Source organism: Octopus bimaculoides, chromosome 1 (assembly GCF_046866305.1).
Source record: "Octopus bimaculoides isolate indiv1 chromosome 1, ASM4686630v1, whole genome shotgun sequence".
Taxonomy (NCBI): Eukaryota; Metazoa; Mollusca; class Cephalopoda; order Octopoda; family Octopodidae; genus Octopus; species Octopus bimaculoides.
In genome coordinates, this window is record NC_142928.1 from 131,669,950 (window position 1) to 131,690,794 (window position 20,845).

Below are 20,845 nucleotides of genomic sequence, written 5' to 3' on the forward strand. Positions count from 1 at the left end.
TAAATGTCTCTAGTATCAAATAAATAGCTTGAGATGAGGCCATAGAGAGTTCTCTCAATTCTACATGATATTCATTATTACTGATAATAGGTCAACATGTTAGGCTTGTTTAGCTCTCTGGAGTTTCATGGCAGCAGTAAAGTCTGTTGGGTATAAAGGTCCTCTATTCTAGTCCATAGTAGCAAGCTGATATGATAGTGTGTTTTATAAACAGATAGTCTTGTATCCTCTCTAATACCATGCCTATGTAATTAGTATGTTGATATTAGGGTCCATAGTAAGGCAGCAAGCTAGCAGAGTTGCTAGCATGCCAGGCAAAGTTCTTAGTGACATTTCATCTGTCTTTACATTCTGAGTTCAAATTCTACTGAAGTCAACTTTACCATTCATCCTTTCAGGAGTCAATAAAATAAATACTAATTGAACACTGGAGTTGATGAACGCTGGAGTTACCCCTTCCCCAAAACTGCTGGCCTTGTGCCAAAAGCTGAAGCTGATGTCAGGGTTCATAGTGTCAGTGAAGGCCAGTAACTATAAAAGTTGCCCTAGTTGTTGATATCTCCATGCATAACTTAGTATATCTGTATCATAGGTTATCAAAGGAAAGCCCTTATTGGGATGTAATAGCAAATGTGCAGATAGTTATCCCAAGTGTTATCTGTCAAAGCGTTAAGGATATATCTCTCTCTACACTACATGAACATTTGTTGTGAGTGTAATGATAAATGGTATAAAGATGTTAATGACAGACAGGCCGATACTGTCTTCAAAGTACAAGGTAGTTCAAGGAAAGGAGAAAGATGGTGGACTCATCATGTTGGTGCTCAGGCTAATAGATCAATAACTGCTAGGCCGACATCATTAGAATTTGTAATGACAATGAAATGGATAGAATGGACTAGCTGTTGGGTGGGGTTTTTAGGTATGCATTGTTATTTCCTGTCATGTAAGATAGTGGTGGGAGAAAGAGGGAGTTGTAGAAAAGAAGCAGAGTGACAGGAATCAGAGTAAGATGATGATGTAGTAGAGAGTAATAAAATAGACCCACTAAGGGGAGTGATGGGAACAGAGAGTGTGAAAGACAGCTACATGATGGTTGTTGGTAAGGAGAATGAATAGAAACAACATGAGTGGTAATGATTTAAGTATAAATAACAAACACCCAACTTCCCTGGATATGTTTGACAATTGTTTGTTTGACTCAGAATTTGAAAAAATTCTGAATCAAACAGACAAGTGGTGTGATAGGGGCAAAGAAAAAGTGGTAGAAAAGAGACTGGGTGAAGGAAGAGAGAGAGTAATAAAAGAAAATGTGGGACAGGAGAGAGAATGAGGGAGACAGCATTATATCATATGCATGTCACCAACATCATCATCATCATGTGTATATAAATTTATGTGTGTGTTTTACATATTTACTCACAATTATATATGTTTGTATAATATACTTTTATATTTAAAACTGTTTTAGGCTGCTGGTCATGTCCACCGGTTCCTAAGTCTGGATGAAAATGTTCTCAGAATGGCTGGTGATGCCAGTGAAGGTAAGGGCTTTAACATTTGGCACATCACTCCCTGATGTTTATTCTCATTGTTCAGCTGCTGGTAAAATTTTCATTCATTTTTTCTGAAGAGTCTGTTCTGCTGGAATTGTTTATTCTTTGTTGCTATCTGGTTTTAAAAAAATTTTTACCTGATATTACCTTAATTTTTTTGTTTTATCTTTTCTTTAGCTACATGTGATCCTCTGTGGATAATATTGCACTGTCTTTGGAACTTATTCCTGTGGCTTCCCATCACCATCTTCTTTTCAATCATTGCATTTATCCTTCCAAGATTTCTTTTGAGCTCTTCAACTTGATTTTCATATCTCCATTTTCATCATAGGCCTTTCATCCTTGCCTTTCCTTGACTTACAGCCCCCAAGAATTTCTATAGCAACAGAAGCTGTGCAGTATATGAGGTCATTTAATTCTGTTATATTTTCAATATAGAAAAGTTAACAAGTTGTCCAGCTTCTTTACTATTTCACATAGTTTTTCTGTTTTAATTCCTTTCAACGATAGTAGTCTTTTTCTTTCACTACTCCATGTCTCATTTAGCCATTAAGTAGGCTCCTTTTCTCCTCTGTAGCATCCTTTCCTTCTAAAATTTGTTTTCATCCTGGCTATTATTTCTCCCCTCAGGATTTCTTGGATTCTTTGTTATTTCTTGTTTAATCTCCTTTTCTTCTACATAGCCATGTTCTTTATCTTCAACTATTCTGGAGATCTCTTCCAGCACCAACTCAGGATAGCCACTGTCTTTTCAAAATTAAATTTTTCTAGTCTAAAAGTCTTTGTTATGTTATTGGAACATGTCATTCTCTAACCATATTTTACCCACCCTTTTCCTGTATCCTATTTTAGCAGGCTCACTTCCAATAACATTTCATTACAGTTCTTTTGTCATTCTGAGACCATCTTCTCTTAATCTTTGCAGAAGAAGTTAAATAATAACCAGGCTCATTCTGCTGTGTAGTGGAACATTTGCTGTGTGAGAGTCCTATACTTGGGATCTGGTCACATTAATTCAGTTGTGATAATATTCAGTTGTTATTGGGATAGGATAGTAGTGTTAAAGTGTCACAACCATCTGTACTTTTAATTGAGATGTCATTTTTAGAGGGTTGCCAGCCAAAGCTAAAGAAACTCTCTGCCCTTTGCGGTAGACCTAGCTCTGAAAAGATGACTGTCATTTTTTTTTATCTGAGGGTACATTATTGCTACTATCACGAGCTAATAGTACAGTGTACAGAGGTTAATCATGATAATAAAACAGGGTTCATCAGCAACAATACTAATTGCTTGCGCCAAAATTTGAAACCATTAGGTGCATTGTTAGCACACTGGGCAAATGGCTTTGGCATTTTGTCTGTCTTCGCATTCTGAGTTCAAATTTCACTGAGGTTGACTACCTTTCATCCTTTTTTTTTAAATATTGCTATTCAGATGCTGTAATTTATCTGTGTAGGACTGCAAAATATTTCCATATAAAAACTGTTGTTGACATATATACCAGAGACATCTTGCATTATATTTTCAGGTAGTCCATTGGATACGTCATTTAAAATGTTACACGAGGCTGAAGAAAAATTGAAGACCATTGTGCGCAATAAATTTGATGCTTCTGTTCATTCAGGTGATGTTGCATCTGTTGAACGATTCTTCAAAATTTTCCCTCTTCTACGTTTACATGAAGAAGGTTTAACCAAATTTGGAAAATACTTAGCTGCCCAGGTGAGTGATTACTGTTATTATTTAGCACAAAACGAAGTTTCATGTTAAATGTGAACAGCTGAAGAATATATGACTGCTGGAATATGTATAAATTCTTCCATAGACTATTTCAGTATGTCATTATCATCATCATTTAATGTCTGCTTTCCATGCTGGCTTGAGTTAGATGGTTTGAATGGAACTGGTAAGCTGGAGAGCTGCACCATGTTCTAGTCTGATTTGGCATGGTTTCTACAGCCAGATGCCCTTCCTAACACCAACCAGTCCAAGAGTGTAATGGGTACTTTTTATGTGCCACAGTCATGGGTGCCATTTACATGATACCAGCAATGCCACAACTATGATTTCACAGGTGCCATTTACATGACACTGCCATTTACATGACACTGCCATTTACATGACACTGCCATTACTAGGGTTTCTCTTGGCTTGACGAGACTTCTCAAGCGCAGCATATCGCCAAGGTTTCAGTTACTTGTCATCACCTCCATGAAGCTCAGCATTCGAAGATCATGTTCCTGGCAACTTCCATGATTACAATTTCATGGGTGCCATTCACATGACACCAGTAATGGTCATGGTACCTGTTTAACCCTTTAGCATTCTGGTTACTCAACCAAAAGTAATGCTTATTTATTCACATTGTTTTGAATTAATCATACATTATCTTGTAGCTTTACAATTTTGATGATGTGATCTTTGGATGTTGAGTCTCATTGAGGCAATGATAAATGATTGAAACTTTGGGCAATTTGCTGTGTTTGAGAAGACACGCCAAGCTAAGTAAAATTGTAGTCATGGTCAGTGCTGGTGACACGCAAAAGGCACCCATGCCAGTGACATGTAAAAGGCACCTGTGCCAGTGACACATAAAGGGTACTTGTACTGGTGGCATGTAAAAGGCACCCAGTATACTCTGTGGTGTGGATGGTGTTAGGAAAGGCATCCAGCTATAGAAACCTAACCAGAACAGACTGGAGCCTTCACTGCTCCTGAATGAATAGCCAGAGGAGCAGCCAACAAACAAAATTTATGGGAGAGTATATGACTTTAGCACAAAATCATTCCAACTATAATGGAAGTATCAGGTTATTAAAAATAAACACTAACACTAAATCACAGTAAGTCACTAGTAAATAATTGATATAGGTGATCAGAAGAGGATGGTAGATGTCATTTTGATTCACACTGTTATTTTCCTTATTTTTCTGGGTGTAAATTTTAACTCTTTAGTATTTAAACTGGCCATACCTGACCAGTTTTGTGCTCAAACCAGTCAGATTTGGTTTTACACACCTACCCTACAATGTCATTCTAAAAATGAACTATCAGATCATGAAAATCCCAAAGCGATCAGATGATGCATATTTATTTCAAAACAATGTGAATAAATAAGCATTACATTTGACAGAGTAAAAAGCACCCACTACACTCTCTGAGTGGTTGGTGTTAGGAAGGGCATCCAGCTGTAGAAACTCTGCCAAATCAGATTGGAGCCTGGTGTAGCCATCTGGTTTCACCAGTCCTCAGTCAAATCGTCCAACCCATGCTAGCATGGAAAGCGGACGTTAAACGACGATGATGATGATGATGATTATTATTATTATTTTTTTTTTTTTCAAGAAAATATTCTGAGTAATTTTTTTTTTTTTTTTTGTATATTCCAGTTTTCAGAACCAGTTGGTAAAACTTTGTCTGAAAATCTAAAAATTACTGATGATGATAAGAGATCAAATATCCTGTTTGCTGATGTTATAACTACCATGTTTGAAAGAATTGCTCGTATTGTTGAAACACACCAGCCTCTAGTTGAAACTTTCTATGGTCAGTACACAATTTACACTATCATTATCATCATCACTGTTCTATTTATGTCTCCTTTTCCATTCTAGCATAGCTGTGTAGTTAAGAAGTTTGCTTTGCAACTCTGTAGTTCTGGATTGAATCAAACTGGGAGGCACATTGGGTAAATGTCTTTCACAGTAGCTTTGGGTTGGTCAGTGTCTTTCGAGTGAAATTTGGTAGACAAAAACTATGTGGAAACCTATATGATACATGTATTGAATAATACAGTTATGGGACTCACATACAGGACTTCAAGTTTCTGCATCAATGACACAATGATCACTACACCTCTTTAGCTGTTGTAAGTCCAGTGTCTGTAGCATCATAAATTACAAACATCTGTAATTAATGGTGCTATGGGCACCAGACTAACAACAGCTGAAGAGGCGCAAGGATCATAATATCATTGACACAGAAATTTCATGTCCTGTATGTTAGTCTCCATAATTGTATCATTCAATAAATATAGTCTTCTGTTTCCAATTATATTGATGTCTACTTCTTTTGTCATCACACACGATTTGTCAATATATATATATATATATATATATATATCTATATATATATATATATTTATTTATTTATTTATTTATGTGTTTCAACCAAGTGGCTGCGGTCATGCTGGTGCAATATAATAAATCTGTAATTGTGTGATGGTGCTATCTTTTTTGACATTAACTCTTGTTACATTATGCAGAATATCTTTCATTTTTTTAAAGATAGAAGAGTCTGATTCGAGAGAAATTTAGCTGCTATTTCTCTAAGTTGAGTGTCCATGTAGTGGTTCCCTCCATTAGTAATGTTTGTTTTGCTCTCCTGGTATGGGTTTGATAGGTCAGCATGTTTTTGTGGATCTTGATGCTATATCATCTCATCAAAGAAGAGTAGAAGCTCCATACTACTACACTCTTCCTACCTTTTGTTTCAGTGACCTTGGCAACCTGGCAGAAATGTTTAGCAGCATTTTTTTGGGGTTGTCATCATCATTGTTTAACGTCTGCTTTCCATGCTAGCATGGGTTGGACGATTTGACTGAGGACTGGCAAACCAGATGGCTACGCCAGGCTCCAATCTGATTTGGCAGAGTTTCTACAGCCCTTCCTAACGCCAACCACTCTGAGAGTGTAGTGGGTGCTTTTACGTGCCACCGGCACGAAGGCCAGTCAGGCGGTACTGGCAACGGCCACACTCAAAATGGTGTATTTTATGTGCCACCTGCACAGGAGCCAGTCCGGCGGCACTAGCAACGACCTCGCTCGAATGTCTTTTCACGTGCCACCAGCACAAGTGCCGGTGAACATTCTAAATTCAGATTCTGTTAAAGTCACTCAACTTCAACTTTCATCCTTTTGGAATTGATAAAATAAAGTACCAGTCAAGTACTGGATTAATGTAATTGATTACTCTCTCTCTCCTATAAACTGCTTGCCTTGTGCCGCAGTTAGAAAGACTTCTTATCTCATGATTCACTATATGGAAATGCTCACGTTTTGGTTATGTAAACATTATTTCAGATTTTTATTTTGAAGTAGCAACAGGTAGTTTCTAATCATTACTGGTATATTCAGTAAGTTTTATGTTGCATTATTTCCACTCATATTTCCTACAGGACCCGGGAAACTTGATATCATACTGATGCTGTTACAAAAAGAATGTGATCGACAAGCAAGAACGACCATCAAAGAATTCAAAAAGCGGCGGGATTTTGACTATAAGGTTAATTCAGTTTAAATCAATCAATGTGTTGCATCTAAATGACTGTTATTTTATTATAGGTACAGATGTGTCTGTGTGGTTAAGAAGCTTGCTTCTCAGCCACAAGGGCTTGGGTTTGGTCTCACTGTGCAACATCTTGTGCAAATATTTTCTACTGCTGCTCCAGGCTGGCCAAGGCCTTGTGAGTGGATTTGATTGATGGAAACTGAAAAGAGCCTGTCATATATCCATCAAATATGTGTATGTATGTATATATATGTATATATTTATATATATATACACACATATACACACATATATATGTGATGGATATATGATGACAGGCTCTTTAAATATATTGTGAAGGTACATGGCTCAGTGGTTAGAACTTCAGGCTCACAGTCATGAGGTAGTTTGTTCGATTCCTGGACTGGGTTGTGTGTTGTGTTCCTGTGCGAGATACTTTATTTCATGTTGCTCCAGTTCACTCAGCTGTAGAAATGAGTTGTGATGTCACTGGTGCCAAGCTGTATTGGACTTTACCTTTTCCTTGGATAACATCAGTGGTATGGAGAGGGAAGGCTGGTATGCATAGGCAACTGCTGGTCTTCCATAAATGACCTTGCCCAGACTTGTACAATCCCATGGCCATTCATGACCAAAGGGGTTCTTTACCCTTTATTTATATATAATTCATTTTCACTTTATCAGCAGATACTTGCTGAAATATTATATAATCACAACATTGACAAGGCCATCAATTGCTGTTATACACTGCTGGTCACAATGCACTTCTAGTTCTTTCTTGATTGATCGATTCTTTTCCACCTTGACCCATATTGCTTGACTAAATTGGCCTTCTCATCATCATGGAGATTATAGAGGCCTTTTCTGATCTCTTGAATGCAACATAGCAACTGCATGGGTTCACCTGTTGTCTGAACCCTTTGACATGTCTGACCCAGCAGAATTTATGCTTTTGGTACTCTGTGCTCACAGTGTTTACTCCACTCCATTCTTGAATTATCTCATTTCGAATGTGCTCTGACAGCTTTGAAATCACGTGACCTAGCACTTCTGGCACCAATGTCAGATAGTTCTTATCTGCTAACAGTATATCTGTACTCTTAGCACTGTATGTCTATATGAGAAGATCTCTCAAGGCAAACTCTGCTGTAAAAGCTAATATTAATATTTCTGATAATACATTCACGTTAAGTTGCTCTGCAATCATTTCATCATCTGACATGTGGCACGTTGTGCACCTGCACAGGTAATGTCGATTTGATGGAGGGAGTGAGCTTATGTGAACACAGACATTTGATCACTATAAACAAACCGTCTGTGTGTTTGTTCGGCAAGAAATTGCAGAATCCTTATACGTCATCTAACAACAGGAGACTCTATGATATACATTTATATGTGTATGTGTGATTACGGGGGTGAATACAAAATTTGCATACCAAACAAAATATACTTTGTAGTATTTAGTTTGGATCAAATTATTTTTCTTAATGTCAAGAGCGTCTTGCTTTTTGTTTCTTATGAGATTCATAAAGTCAGTACTACAAACAAGTATGAATATGAATAGCTAAGACTCCAGAAAGTTGGTGCTCCAGCACACTTAAAAGAAGATAAAAATTTAATTTAACGAAAGCAGTGATAAGTATTTTATTTTATTTTTTAACTTCTGTCTTATTTCTTCTTCAGGTCCAACAAGTTCAACAAAGCATGTTGTTCTCTAAAAGTTCCAATGAGAAGTAAGTATCTGTTGTTGATTCCTTGTTTTCTTTTACCATATTTCCTTCTATACCACCTCCTAACGTCATCATAAAATAGATTTCTTATATTTTGTGGGGATGGTGTTTATTAGTTAGAATAAAGGAAACAGTTGCAAATGACCTTTGTATGCCATTCCAGATTGGTGAAATCAATGTATTTTATAGTCATATATGCTCTTGCTTTTCATAAATTACATGTTCAGTTACCGTCAAGTACTTAGACATCTTAAAAACACCTCAAAAGTACTACAACAGCATTTTACATTCATTGTCTCCCTCATCAGATGTTTGAAAATTCAGGGTATACTCAATGAAATAGCTGCTTCATCGATTTCTTTTCTATGCAGAATTAGAAGCTCCTTTAAATATATCTTGAGGTATATGCTGAAACCAGCTTATTTGTCACCGATACATATTCCCAAGTTTTCTGAATTTATAAAAAAAGTAATCAAGCAAATTAAGTTTATTCTTTCAGTTTGAAGGTTATTTAATGTAACAATGAATCTATATTGATAAGTCCATTGATTGTCTGTGTTGTCAATCTACTCATCAAAGTGTCTATGATATTTATAATAAACAAATCCTTTCCTCATTGTTCTAAATCTTTGAGCATCATGTCCTCAGTAAGGTTGAGATGGTTGTAGCTAGATATTCTGATTAATTAGTTTGGCATATTCAGCTGCCTCCATACAATTTCATAATATTTCATGATGAAATGAGTGATTGGCCAACTATTTCTACGCTGTCAATTTGCTGAAGCCATTCAACAAAAATAACTTTAGTATTTGTTTCTTGTAAGTAGCTTGCTTACCAACCACATGGTCCCAGGTTCAGTCCATAGGCGTAGGAGTGGCTGTGTGGTAAGTAGCTTGCTTACCAACCACATGGTCCCGGGTTCAGTCCCACTGCGTGGCATCTTGGGCAAGTGTCTTCTACTATAGCCTCGGGCCGACCAAAGCCTTGTGAGTGGATTTGGTAGACGGAAGCTGAAAGAAGCCTGTCGTATATATGTATATATATATATGTATGTGTTTGTATGTCTGTGTTTGTCCCCCCCAACATCACTTGACAACCGATGCTGGTGTGTTTACGTCCCCATAACTTAGCGGTTCGGCAAAAGAGACCGATAGAATAAGTACTAGGCTTCCAAAGAATAAGTCCTGGGGTCGGTTTGCTCGACTAAAGGCGGTGCTCTAGCATGGCCGCAGTCAAAAGACTGAAACAAATAAAAGAGTAAAAGAGTAAAAGAGACGTCAGAATAATTACTCCAATAATTCATGCAGACATCTTAATTTGATGAACCTGCCAATTTATTAGAACAGACCCCCCCCCCCCCACAAAAATTGGTTATGTATGTCTTGAATGTTTTACATTACTATACTACAAAATAAACAAGGTTAAACTGAACTGTTTTTACTGGATTATTTTTTTAGGCTGGATTTCAAACAGTTAGATGTGTTATTATCAGAACTGGTCTTACTGAACACCCGTGCTGAACTTTATATTCGCTTTATGAAGAAGAGATCATTGGTGAGTTGTACCTTATTCTCAGCAAGCTTCTTGACTACGCAATGTTGCCTGCATCTATGCTGTGAATAATGTGATTCAGAAATAATAACAAAAGAAAAACATATTATTTTCATTTCAGAATGACATTGATGTTGGCATCCAGGATGCAGAGCTAAAAAAAGGTGAGAATACATTTATACTGAATGAAATTAGTTTATTATTCATAAAAGGAATGATTTCTGTTTTATATATTGGTTTTAGATTTTGGCACAGGACCAGCAATTTCGGGGGAGGGGGTACGTCGATTACATCAACCCCAGTGCTCAACTGGTACCTATTTTATCTGCCTCAAAAGGATGAAGGGCAAAGCTAACTTCAGTGGAATTTGAAGTCAGAATGTGAAGATGAACGAAATGCTACTAAGCATTTTGCTTGACATGCTGATGGTTCTGCCAGCTCATCACCTTTTCTGTCTCATATATTAAACACTAACATTCTTTTTGCTAAAAAAAAAAAAATTGAATTTACATGGGATTGCAATGCATGCAGACAGCTCCATACCATGTCATCATCATCATCATCATTTCACCATCCACTTTCCCATGCTTGCATGGGCTGGATGACCTTTGTAGAGGTGGATTTTCTATGGCTGGATGTTCTTGTTGCCAATGCTCACCTTTTTCCAAATAAGGTAATATTCCCCCTATGGCCAGACATGTTTTCGTGGAAGTTTGGAAACAAAGAACACTGTTTGTATGATGATGGCACTTGTTTATAGCTGTCACACAAAATCAAGGCAAAGTGGTAGTAACACACACACACACACATATACACATCATATACAACTACAACAGAGTTCTTTAGTTTCCTTCTACCAAATCCACTCACAAAGCTTTGGCTGGCCTGGGGTTGTAGTGGAAAACATTTGCCCAGTGTTAACATTCTTTTTTGTTAAAAATATTGAGCCTGGCAGAAATTTACTTGGGATTGCAATGCATACTGACAGCTCCAAACCATGTATTTAAAGAAATTGCTCAACCCATAGTAACAGTCCTAAAAGGATAAATATTTACAAGGAATATGCAAAATGTAAACTGAATGAAGAAAAAAAAAAAGTGGAAGCAAACAAACTAGAACTAATATAATTGAGATACATTTGATTGATGGTAAAACATCATCATAGCAATCTGAACTTGTTAACTTGCTCTCGGTAGTTTATAACTTGCCAACAGTAGTTCAGAACTTTTCCAAGATTCTCAATCAACAATGCATTCCATATTATCTTTGTTGTAGAATTAGAGGATGAGTATTTTACAATTATAGTAATTTTGAGTAGTATTTTTTTTAATATCAAATTGATTACATTAAATATTTTTATACACTTAATGTATCTACTCGTGTATAAGGTGTATCCTAATTTAGTTAAATCTTGGTACAAAATATTTTTCTGTTCATAGTTTTAGCTTTGCCTCATATATAAGTCACACTTCAGTTTTTTTCATTTAAAATCAAGTATAGAATAGTATAACTGTACATGAGCAAATACAATAAATCAGAAAGCTTATAATCATAAATTTCACCATCATCATCATGTTTTCCATACTGGTATGGGTTAGATGGGAGGCGCAATGGCCCAGTGGTTAGGGCAGCGGACTCGCGGTCATAGGATCACGGTTTCGATTCCCAGACCGGACGTTGTGAGTGTTTATTGAGCGAAAACACCTAAAGCTCCACGAAGCTCCGGCAGGGAATGGTGGCGAACCCTGTTGTACTCTTCCACCACAACTTTCTCTCACTCTTACTTCCTATTTCTGTTGTGCCTGTAATTCAAAGGGTCAGCCTTGTCACACTGTGTCACGCTGAATATCCCCGAGAACTACGTTAAGGGTACACGTATCTGTGGAGTACTCAGCCACTTGCACGTTAATTTCACGAACAGGCTGTTCCGTTGATCAGATCAACTGGAACCCTCGACGTCGTAAGTGATGGAGTGCCAACAACAACAATGGGTTAGATGGTTTGATTGAAACTGGTAAGCTGGAGAGCTGCACCAAGCTACTGTTTGTTTTGGCTTGGTTTCTATGGCTGGATGCCCTTCCTAACATCAACCACTCCACAGAATGGAAAAAAACCCTGGCTAAACCAAAATTGAAATTCACTAAAACTGTTTAGCTTTTTAAAGAATTATGATTCTAGTTTAACCCTTTAGTATTCAGATTACTCTGTCAAATGTAAGGCTTATTTATTCACATTGTTCTGTATTAATCATGTATTATATCATAACTTTGAGATTTTGATATGATTGTTTATTTCTAGAATTATATTGTAGGGCAAGTGTGAGAGGTTGGATCTATCCAGTTTGAACATAAAACAGAAATAATATTTTGGCCAGATATGGCCCATTTAAATGCTAAGGGTTAAAATGATTTCTAGATCACCATTCTTGATTTTTATTTTGAAAAACTTCTTAGTTTTATTGATTTGAAATTGAAAAAGAAAACTTGAATTGAAACTTCTATTCATAGTTTTTGTGCCAAATGCTGTTATTAGCTAATTTTGTGTTATGCAATTTCAATAGAAAAACATGCCATTGTTGAAAGGAACTTTAATAACTGTGATCTTAGTCGCCTAATGCAAGACTTAATTGGTAATTATATACTAATGGAAGAATATTTCATGCGAGAAATGGTCTTGAAGGTAAGTCAAGTCATATGTTCTTTTTATTTCTCTCCTTACATATGTTCAGGAATGCTGAAGAATTTTTGGTTTTTCTTCTGTTAACTATTTTTATCTTTTACTTGTTTCAGTCATTAGATTGAGTCCATGCTGGGACACTTATTTTTTAAAGTCTCATGCTTATTCTATCGGTCTCTTTTACCGAACCACTAATTTATGGAGATACAAACACATCAGCAGTAGTTGGGGGACAAATACAGACATAAAGACACACGCACATAGATACATACATACATGTATATATATATATATATATATATATATATATATATATATATATATATATATATATATATATATATATATATATGACGGGCTTCTTTCAAATCCACTCACAAAGCTTTGGTCAGCTCAAGGCTATAATAAAAGGCACTTGCCCAAAATGCTACACAGTGGGACTGAGCCCGGAACTTTGTTGGGATGCAAGCTTCTTACCACACAGCCACGCGGATATTAAGAGTTGTACTTGTTACCATTTAGACTAAACTAATGAAAGCAGAGTAATGTACCTTGACTTGTGACTAATTATGTCTGAAATTAAAGTAGTTGTAGTCCAGCTACTGAATTTCATCATTTTTGCATATCTTGTATGTTTTTGTACCATGAGGTGGAGATGGTAACAATTAGAAAGTTTGAATTTATGTCAAAGTAGTATTGCTATGTGTAGATGAGTGTATCATCAGCATAGCTTTGACCCAGGTCAACCTTCATCTAGCAGGCCTATGATCAGACATATTCCAGTCATGACTATCTCATCTTTATTCCCAAACATAGTGTATCTAGGACTATTTACCTAATGAGTTTTTCCAATTTTATGACTATGGTAGCATTTCTCAAATTGATAAATCTCAGCACTCCACCCTTTCCTCAAAAAGGAAAACACTAGTGAAAAAAGTGTTGCTCTCTTGTTATTACTGAGATAATAAATAGATTTTGCATCTGTATATTTCATACTTCACTGTGGTATTGACAAATTTAAAACATTTAAAACCATCTTAATTCTGTTAAGCATGTCTGTTTTCTCACTCATTTTTTCTATTCCTTCCCTATGACAAACACTGCTGTAAGGTATGATTTGAGAGAAATTTGGTTGCTATTTCTTGCAGGCTGTAGAAATTCCCTGTTGGCTTTGGTAGAATATTAGTGTAGAAATGTCTGGGGGAATTATGGAAAAGTCATTGACGATGGGTTGATTTAAGAGGAACACTGGAATTGTTGAAGTGGGAAACTTAGAGGACACTAATGAATTCTACAAAGTTACAAAGCCAGGTGTTAAATTCCAAATAGGGGCTGTTTGGTTATGAGCTTTGCATATTACACTGTCAAATAACTTTGCAAATAATACTGAGTGCAGCATTTTTAGTTTCACCATGAATTTATAAAGCAAAAGTAGATATTAGCATTCTTATCCTCTGTGATTATGTTTATATTTTTCTTGATGATTTTGCCAGCAGAAAGGCAGTGCCTATGACTTTTTTCAAAGACATTGAAGAGAGGAAATGGTTAGGTATAATGACAGTAGATGTGAGTTGCATGTCTCTTGTAGTACTTAATTTTGCATATCACTGTCATCACAAATGAGACTCAGTTTATGCCACTTCACCACATATCTTCCTGGATCTTCTTCCACAAGCTTCATCTACCTTAAGTGATCGTTACTTCTTTATACAGCTGTTCTCTCTTCTCATCCATATACATCACATGAACATACCAGCAGAGTCTTCTCTCTTGGACACTCCATCTGATTTCTCTTGTGTCCAGTTTTTTCTCTCAACACATTAGCACTTTGTTGATCAGGCACACTGACTCCACATATCTGATGGAGCATGTTAACTTCATTTCTTTCTTTCTACATATGCATATATATATATATATATTATATGACAAGCTTGTTACAGTTTCCATCTACTGAATCCACTAACAAGGTACTGATTGCTTTGGGATGGTTGTTGAAGATTCAAAGTAGAAGACTTTGGAGAAGACACAGATATGCCTTGCGATTGAACCTGAAACCATGTTTTTTAATCACACAACTATGTGACCTCCCCTCTCTCTTTGTCTCTCTTTCTCTCTCTCTAGGTTGGGCCAAAAGTCACGCACCAAAACATTTGCCATTTTATTTATGTTATATTATTATTTGTTTTGTTCATATACAAGAATGTGTGCATTCATTTTATTTTATTTTATTTATTCTATTCAGTTTTAGGAAAATTGAAGCATGTCTTTGACAACTCCATAGCAATATATATATTAAATGAATTTTAATCTTGGTGCGTAACTTTTAGTTATTATGGAATGAAATATCTCTGTTTCAGGCTGTCAGTATGGATTTGGCTGAAGAGAATTCCCTTTATTCAAGTATGGTTGATGATTCCTTTTTCATTGTAAAAAAGTCTGTGAGGTAATTCTTTTATCTTTTACTTGTTTCAGTCATTTGACTGTGGCCATGCTGGGGGGCACGTTTTGAAGGGTTTTAGTTGAACAAATTGACCCCAGGACTTATTTTTTTAAGTTCTGTTTTGCTGAACTGCTAAGTTACGGGGTTGTAAATACACCAATACCAGTTGTCGAACAGTGGTGGGAGACAAAACAGACACAAAGACACACACACACATATATACAAACATGATGAGCTTTTCCCAGTTTAGTTTACTAAATCCACTCACAAGGCTTTGGTTGGCTTGAGGCTATAGTAGAAGACACTTGCCCAAGGTGCTACACAGTGTGACAAAACTTGGAACTAATTGATTGGGAAGCAAACTCCTTACTACACAGCTAATTAGAAAAATATATTTAATCAATGAAAAGTGCTTTAACTTAGCACATCCACACCAACACAAACAAAGGGGACAGCAGACATGACGGGCTGAATGAAAGTTTGTGAATTGGTGGTGAAAGATAGACAAAGTAGGGGTGAATATTTGAACTGGTGTTGTATCAAGAATCATAGGTATTGTGTGCAGAGATGGTGATGTTGGTGATCCTAGTTTGTGTAACTAAGAACAACCAGGTAGAGTGAACTAAGAAAGTGATTACATTTTCAATAAATTCATTAGCTGAAGAGATGAATATAATGACATGGGCAAGAGATGTGCACTGATATTTGCAGATAATAGATGGCAGACAGAAGGAGGTTGATATTGGTTGAGTTAGGAGGGAGTTATTATATTAGGTGTTCATGTGTTAGGTCTTATAAATGGAAGTTTAAAAACAGAAAAAGAATCTGATGTAAAAATTATATAAGGAAGTTTTTATGAGTTAGTCATAGGAAGAGGATCAGTGCTCTTGACTTTTTTTTAGTTGCTGCTATAGGGGAAAGAGCATGAAAATATCAAATTATCCTCAAAAAATAACATCCAAGAACAATGCCAGCAGCAGCTGACCATTGAAGAGCAAGTCTGGCAGCACTAGCTACAGTAGTTTGACCACATCTGCAGGATGAGTACCAAAAGACTACCACATCAGCATTTGTGGTAGCAGCGACCAGCATACTGGCGAATCCAGTGCAGCACACCAAAGAAGATATGGGTGAAAGAAATTGAGGAAGACCTAAAGTTACAGTGCTCCAACCTTGAGCGTGCTAAGGCCACTGCCATGGATCAGAAAGTGTGGAATAACATTCTCACCAGACTGTGTCATTTAGTGCTACCTACAGCAGCATATTGGTTGAGAGGACAGCCTCCCACTCTGGGTTACCAGCTTGGACTCCACTTAAGAAAAATGAGTGGCAATTGGTGATATTAAATTGGAGAATCGAGTTAGTTGACCAATCAAAAACATTCATTTCATCCAGCAGGCTTCTGCATCATTTCCATCTACGTAATTTCACTCACAAGATTTTTGCTGACCAGAGTCATTGCAGATGATTCGGTGCCATGCGGGGGGATTAAAAGTGGATTCCTCTGATTGCAAACAAACTGCTTAACCATGTAGCCACATGAACATGCCTGCAGTATTTTGATGTTGTTCTGAGTTCAAATTCCGCCAAGGTTGACTTTGCCTTTCATCCTTTTGGGGTCAATAAATTAAGTACCAGTTGCATAGTGGGGTCGATCTAATCGACTGGCCCCCTCCCCAAAAATTTCGGGCCTTGTGCCTAGAGTAGAAAAGAATATTTTGTTGATGTATCCAGCCTGTGGCAGCTGGTAAAACAGATGTTAAACTGGTGGTGATGAAGGGAAGAAAGGATGTGATAAAAAAAGGTGTTAACATCAAGAGTGACAGACTATAAGTTTGTATGCTATAGATTGTACTATTTTACCTTTTGGCAATATGCTGAACTATTCTTGCTTCAGATGACTCTAGGGTTGATAAGGAAAAATTCTAGTGTAACAGTCTAACTAGAAATTGAGTTTATAATAGGGCTGAGAATATCCAGTTGCCTATCTGAAAGAATGATAGAAAGGGCATTGTTGGGACTGGTCTCCTTCTTTTGATTGGAATGATCAGAGGAGTTTCTGTATGTAGTGACTGTATGAGGGGGTGCTGAAAAGTTCTTGGCTTTGGGTAAAAAAAAAAATACAGGAGGATCAGTTAATTATGATTTTATTCAACATATTCCCCTCCCAGTTTCACACACTTATTGCAGCAGTCTTTCAGTTTTTCTAAGCCTTGTAAAAGAACTCAGAAGGTTGGGCCTCCAACCAGGCCTTTCGTGATACCTTTTAGCAGTAAGACATGGTGATTGGGAGTTTAAGAAGATTTTTTTTTGAGAGCATATAACATAGATCTGGAGGCAAGGTAAACAACAAATGTACATGCTTTTCCAACAAGCATGCTGCTAACTAAAGCTGTCTTGCTGTCTAATCTGAAAGAGTTTTGTCTATCATTTCTAAGACCATAGATAAACCTTTTCATTAATGACAGTTATAGTTTAACAAAGAATTTAGTTTTAATCAAAATAACCATTTCATCTCAGCATTCTGACATTGCTGTGCTGTCTTAATCACTTTGATCGGTTATTTACAAGATTTTTTTCTTTCATTGCAATTAAGTTATTTTCTCCTTTATTGCAGACGAGCTATTTCTAGTTCTAGTGTTGATGGTGTTTGTGCCATGTTGAATCATGCCTGCACTATATTGGAGCAAGACTTCCGAGAAACTCTTTATTCAAAATTACGACCTGGATTTCCTTCAGGTTTTGATTTTAGCCAAGCTTACAATTTAATGCAGTCAAGTTTTCAACAAGGCAAGTTGAGTTCAGACACTGAAAAGGCTAAAACAGTTTTCTTGGTAAATATTCTTTATGGAATTATATATTAATGTCATTTCATTCCATTTTTTCCTAAGGAAAGGATTTTTACACCTGTTTTGCTAAAAATTTTTTTATTTATTACTAGCAGAGATACCTGGCATTACTCTGGATTAAAATGGCATAGTTTTTATATATATTACAGTTATGTTGAAATGGGTGATATGGGAAAGTGCAGCATTGATGACAAAGCATTTGTGGAGTAAATGACAGGCTAATTCGGCTAAGCGACATGTACATTATTTACATTTGACGGATATTTGTGCTCATCTTGTTTGTTGCTAACACGTTTCAGCTGATATACCCTCCAGCCTTCATCAAGTGTCTTGTGAAAATTTCGAACTTGGGTTCTCATTCCTAAGGTATTTTTCGATGTTATTATTATTCAGGTCACAGCCTGGAATCGAACTCGGAATCTTGGGGTTAGTAGCTCGCACTCTTAACCACTACGCCATATGCTAGTGGGCATATTACGTAGTGGTTAAGGCTACTATGCCATATGCTAGTGGGCATATTACGTAGTGGTTAAGGCTACTATGCCATATGCCAGTGGGCATATGATGTAGTGGTTAAGGCTACTAACCCCAAGATTCCGAGTTCGATTCCAGGCAGTGACCTGAATAATAATAATAACATTGAAAAATACCTTAGGAATGAGAACCCAGGTTTGAAATTTCCCCAAGATACCTGATGAAGGCTGGAAGGTATATCAGCCGAAACGTTGTGTTAGTAACAAACAAGATGAGGACAAATATCAGTCAAATGTAAACAATGTACATAATTCATCATCTCTTAAATATAGAACTGTATAAGCGACATGTCATGTGTCTGTTTGGAGTATTCCAGGCCCTAACCTGTCATGGAAAATTGGGAGTGGAGTGTATGTGATTTTTGAACACATCGCAAATCTGTCAGTGGATGTACTCTCCTTTGCGGTGGTCGGTGCTGTGTCTTACACAACACATCATCTGAAGTTTTGACACCTCCTTTGGGTATGATGTCCTACATCACTCATAACATAAATTTGGAGGAACTATGGTTTCTTTATGGGTAACAAGGAAGCAATGAGGTGATAGACTTGCCCTTGAACTTTGAATGTCAGTGCAAATCCATGTTCAACTATCTCCTTAGATGCACCAAATAATGTCATTTGAAATGCAGACTTGTATTGTCTGATATCATTCAGAAAATTCTTTGACTGGATGGAAGTGCCTTCCAGAAGATCCATAAAAGGTTGAGGAGGAGCTGGGAGTGCTGGCAAGCTTACTTACCACCTGAGCAGCACATGCCATTAGTTTCATTTGGAAATTTTAAAGCTTTACAGAAACAACAATTTGAGTTTAGCACACCTCTTTCTTATAAAAATTACCATTTTTATAAGAAAGAGATGGATCATATCTGAAAGCAGCTCCAGGAGTTGTGAAGAACGAATTTGTACGTAGTCTGTTTCTGAGAGCTATTCTATTGGACCTCTGTCTAATCATTAAAACATTGTTGTAATGATTCAGCATTAAGTGCTGCAGCATGCCTTTGCTGATTTTGGAAAAGTCACATTTCTCTTCTCTTTTGAGACTCCATTTGACATTCTGCAGCATTCATTTGCTGATCTGAAAAAAGTCGCATCTTCCTTCTGTATTGAGACTCTCACTTTCGGTTTTCCACAATCCTACTTGTTTCTGGAAAAATTATGTTGTTTGTTTGGCAGCATATTTTTTTCAATATTGTAAACAAAAAATTATGAACATTAATCTCTATTCTTGCATACTGAAATTATTGTTTTAACTTTACAGATAACTCTGAACAATGCAGAAGCCAGTTGTGATTACATAAAATCTCTTCACAACAGTTTAGAGGTCAGTATTTATAACAAGACATTCTACATTATATCCTTGCTACAATGATGTGACTAGGTCATTTATATGTATATATATCAGGTCATCCCATAAGTTCTGTCTGAATTTTGAATAAAGAAAACAAGTGATCAAATGTTATATTTAATTGAAATTTAATCATCAATGTACTTTCCCTGGTTATCTATGTCTTCCTTCCATCTATTTACAAGCTTTTTAATCCCATTAATATAAAACTCTTTTTGCTTTCAAAGTGAAGAACTCTGAAATGTCAGTTTCGACCTCCTCCAAATGATTCTGTGAAAGATGAAACAAATGGTAGTCTGAAGTAGCAAGGTCGGGAGAATAAGGTGGATGAGGAATTTTTTCCCAACCAAGCTCTTCGATCTTCTGTGATGTGGGGTCGCATGTTGTCCTGATGAAACATCACTCCTTTTTGATTCACTAAAGCGGGTCTTTTTTTCTTCAAAGTTTGGTTCAAATGCTCTAATTGCTGACAGTAGACTTGAGCATTGATTGTTGCATTAGGTGGTAACAATTCAAAGTGAATTACTCCTTTGCAATCCCACATATGCTGGTAAAGTGACGCTGGCAACGATCATGCTCGAAAAGTGCTTTTCATATGTCACTGGCACTGGAGCCAATCCGCGGCCCTGGCAACTATCATGCTCGGATGTGCTTTTAACATTCCACTGGCACGAGTGCCAATCAGGCAGTACTACAAACACATGTATATAAATGATTCTTTGTACTATCTTACAAGTGTGATAGCCTAGTTAATTTATAACAAGCTTTTTTATATAGTGTATTAATCCATGTATAATTGGTACTGATGTATAATTTGCTGATCTAATTTGAGCCAATGAAATCCTCAAAAAATGTCTTGTGTATAATGTGCGC

The 20,845-nt window shown here is 36.7% G+C and overlaps 1 protein-coding gene across 1 annotated transcript in view; it reads left to right on the forward strand.

Moving 5' to 3' along the window:
• The window catches only part of LOC106867721 (conserved oligomeric Golgi complex subunit 4), a 51,999-nt gene that overhangs the window by 11,204 nt on the left and 19,950 nt on the right, over positions 1-20,845 (forward strand). The window contains exons 5-15 of the mRNA XM_014912683.3: positions 1,472-1,544; positions 3,085-3,278; positions 4,946-5,102; positions 6,733-6,839; positions 8,529-8,578; positions 10,033-10,129; positions 10,248-10,290; positions 12,687-12,805; positions 15,160-15,245; positions 17,860-18,076; positions 19,886-19,948. Coding sequence (XP_014768169.1) covers positions 1,472-1,544; positions 3,085-3,278; positions 4,946-5,102; positions 6,733-6,839; positions 8,529-8,578; positions 10,033-10,129; positions 10,248-10,290; positions 12,687-12,805; positions 15,160-15,245; positions 17,860-18,076; positions 19,886-19,948 — 1,206 coding nt within the window. The remainder of the gene's footprint in view (positions 1-1,471; positions 1,545-3,084; positions 3,279-4,945; positions 5,103-6,732; positions 6,840-8,528; positions 8,579-10,032; positions 10,130-10,247; positions 10,291-12,686; positions 12,806-15,159; positions 15,246-17,859; positions 18,077-19,885; positions 19,949-20,845) is intronic.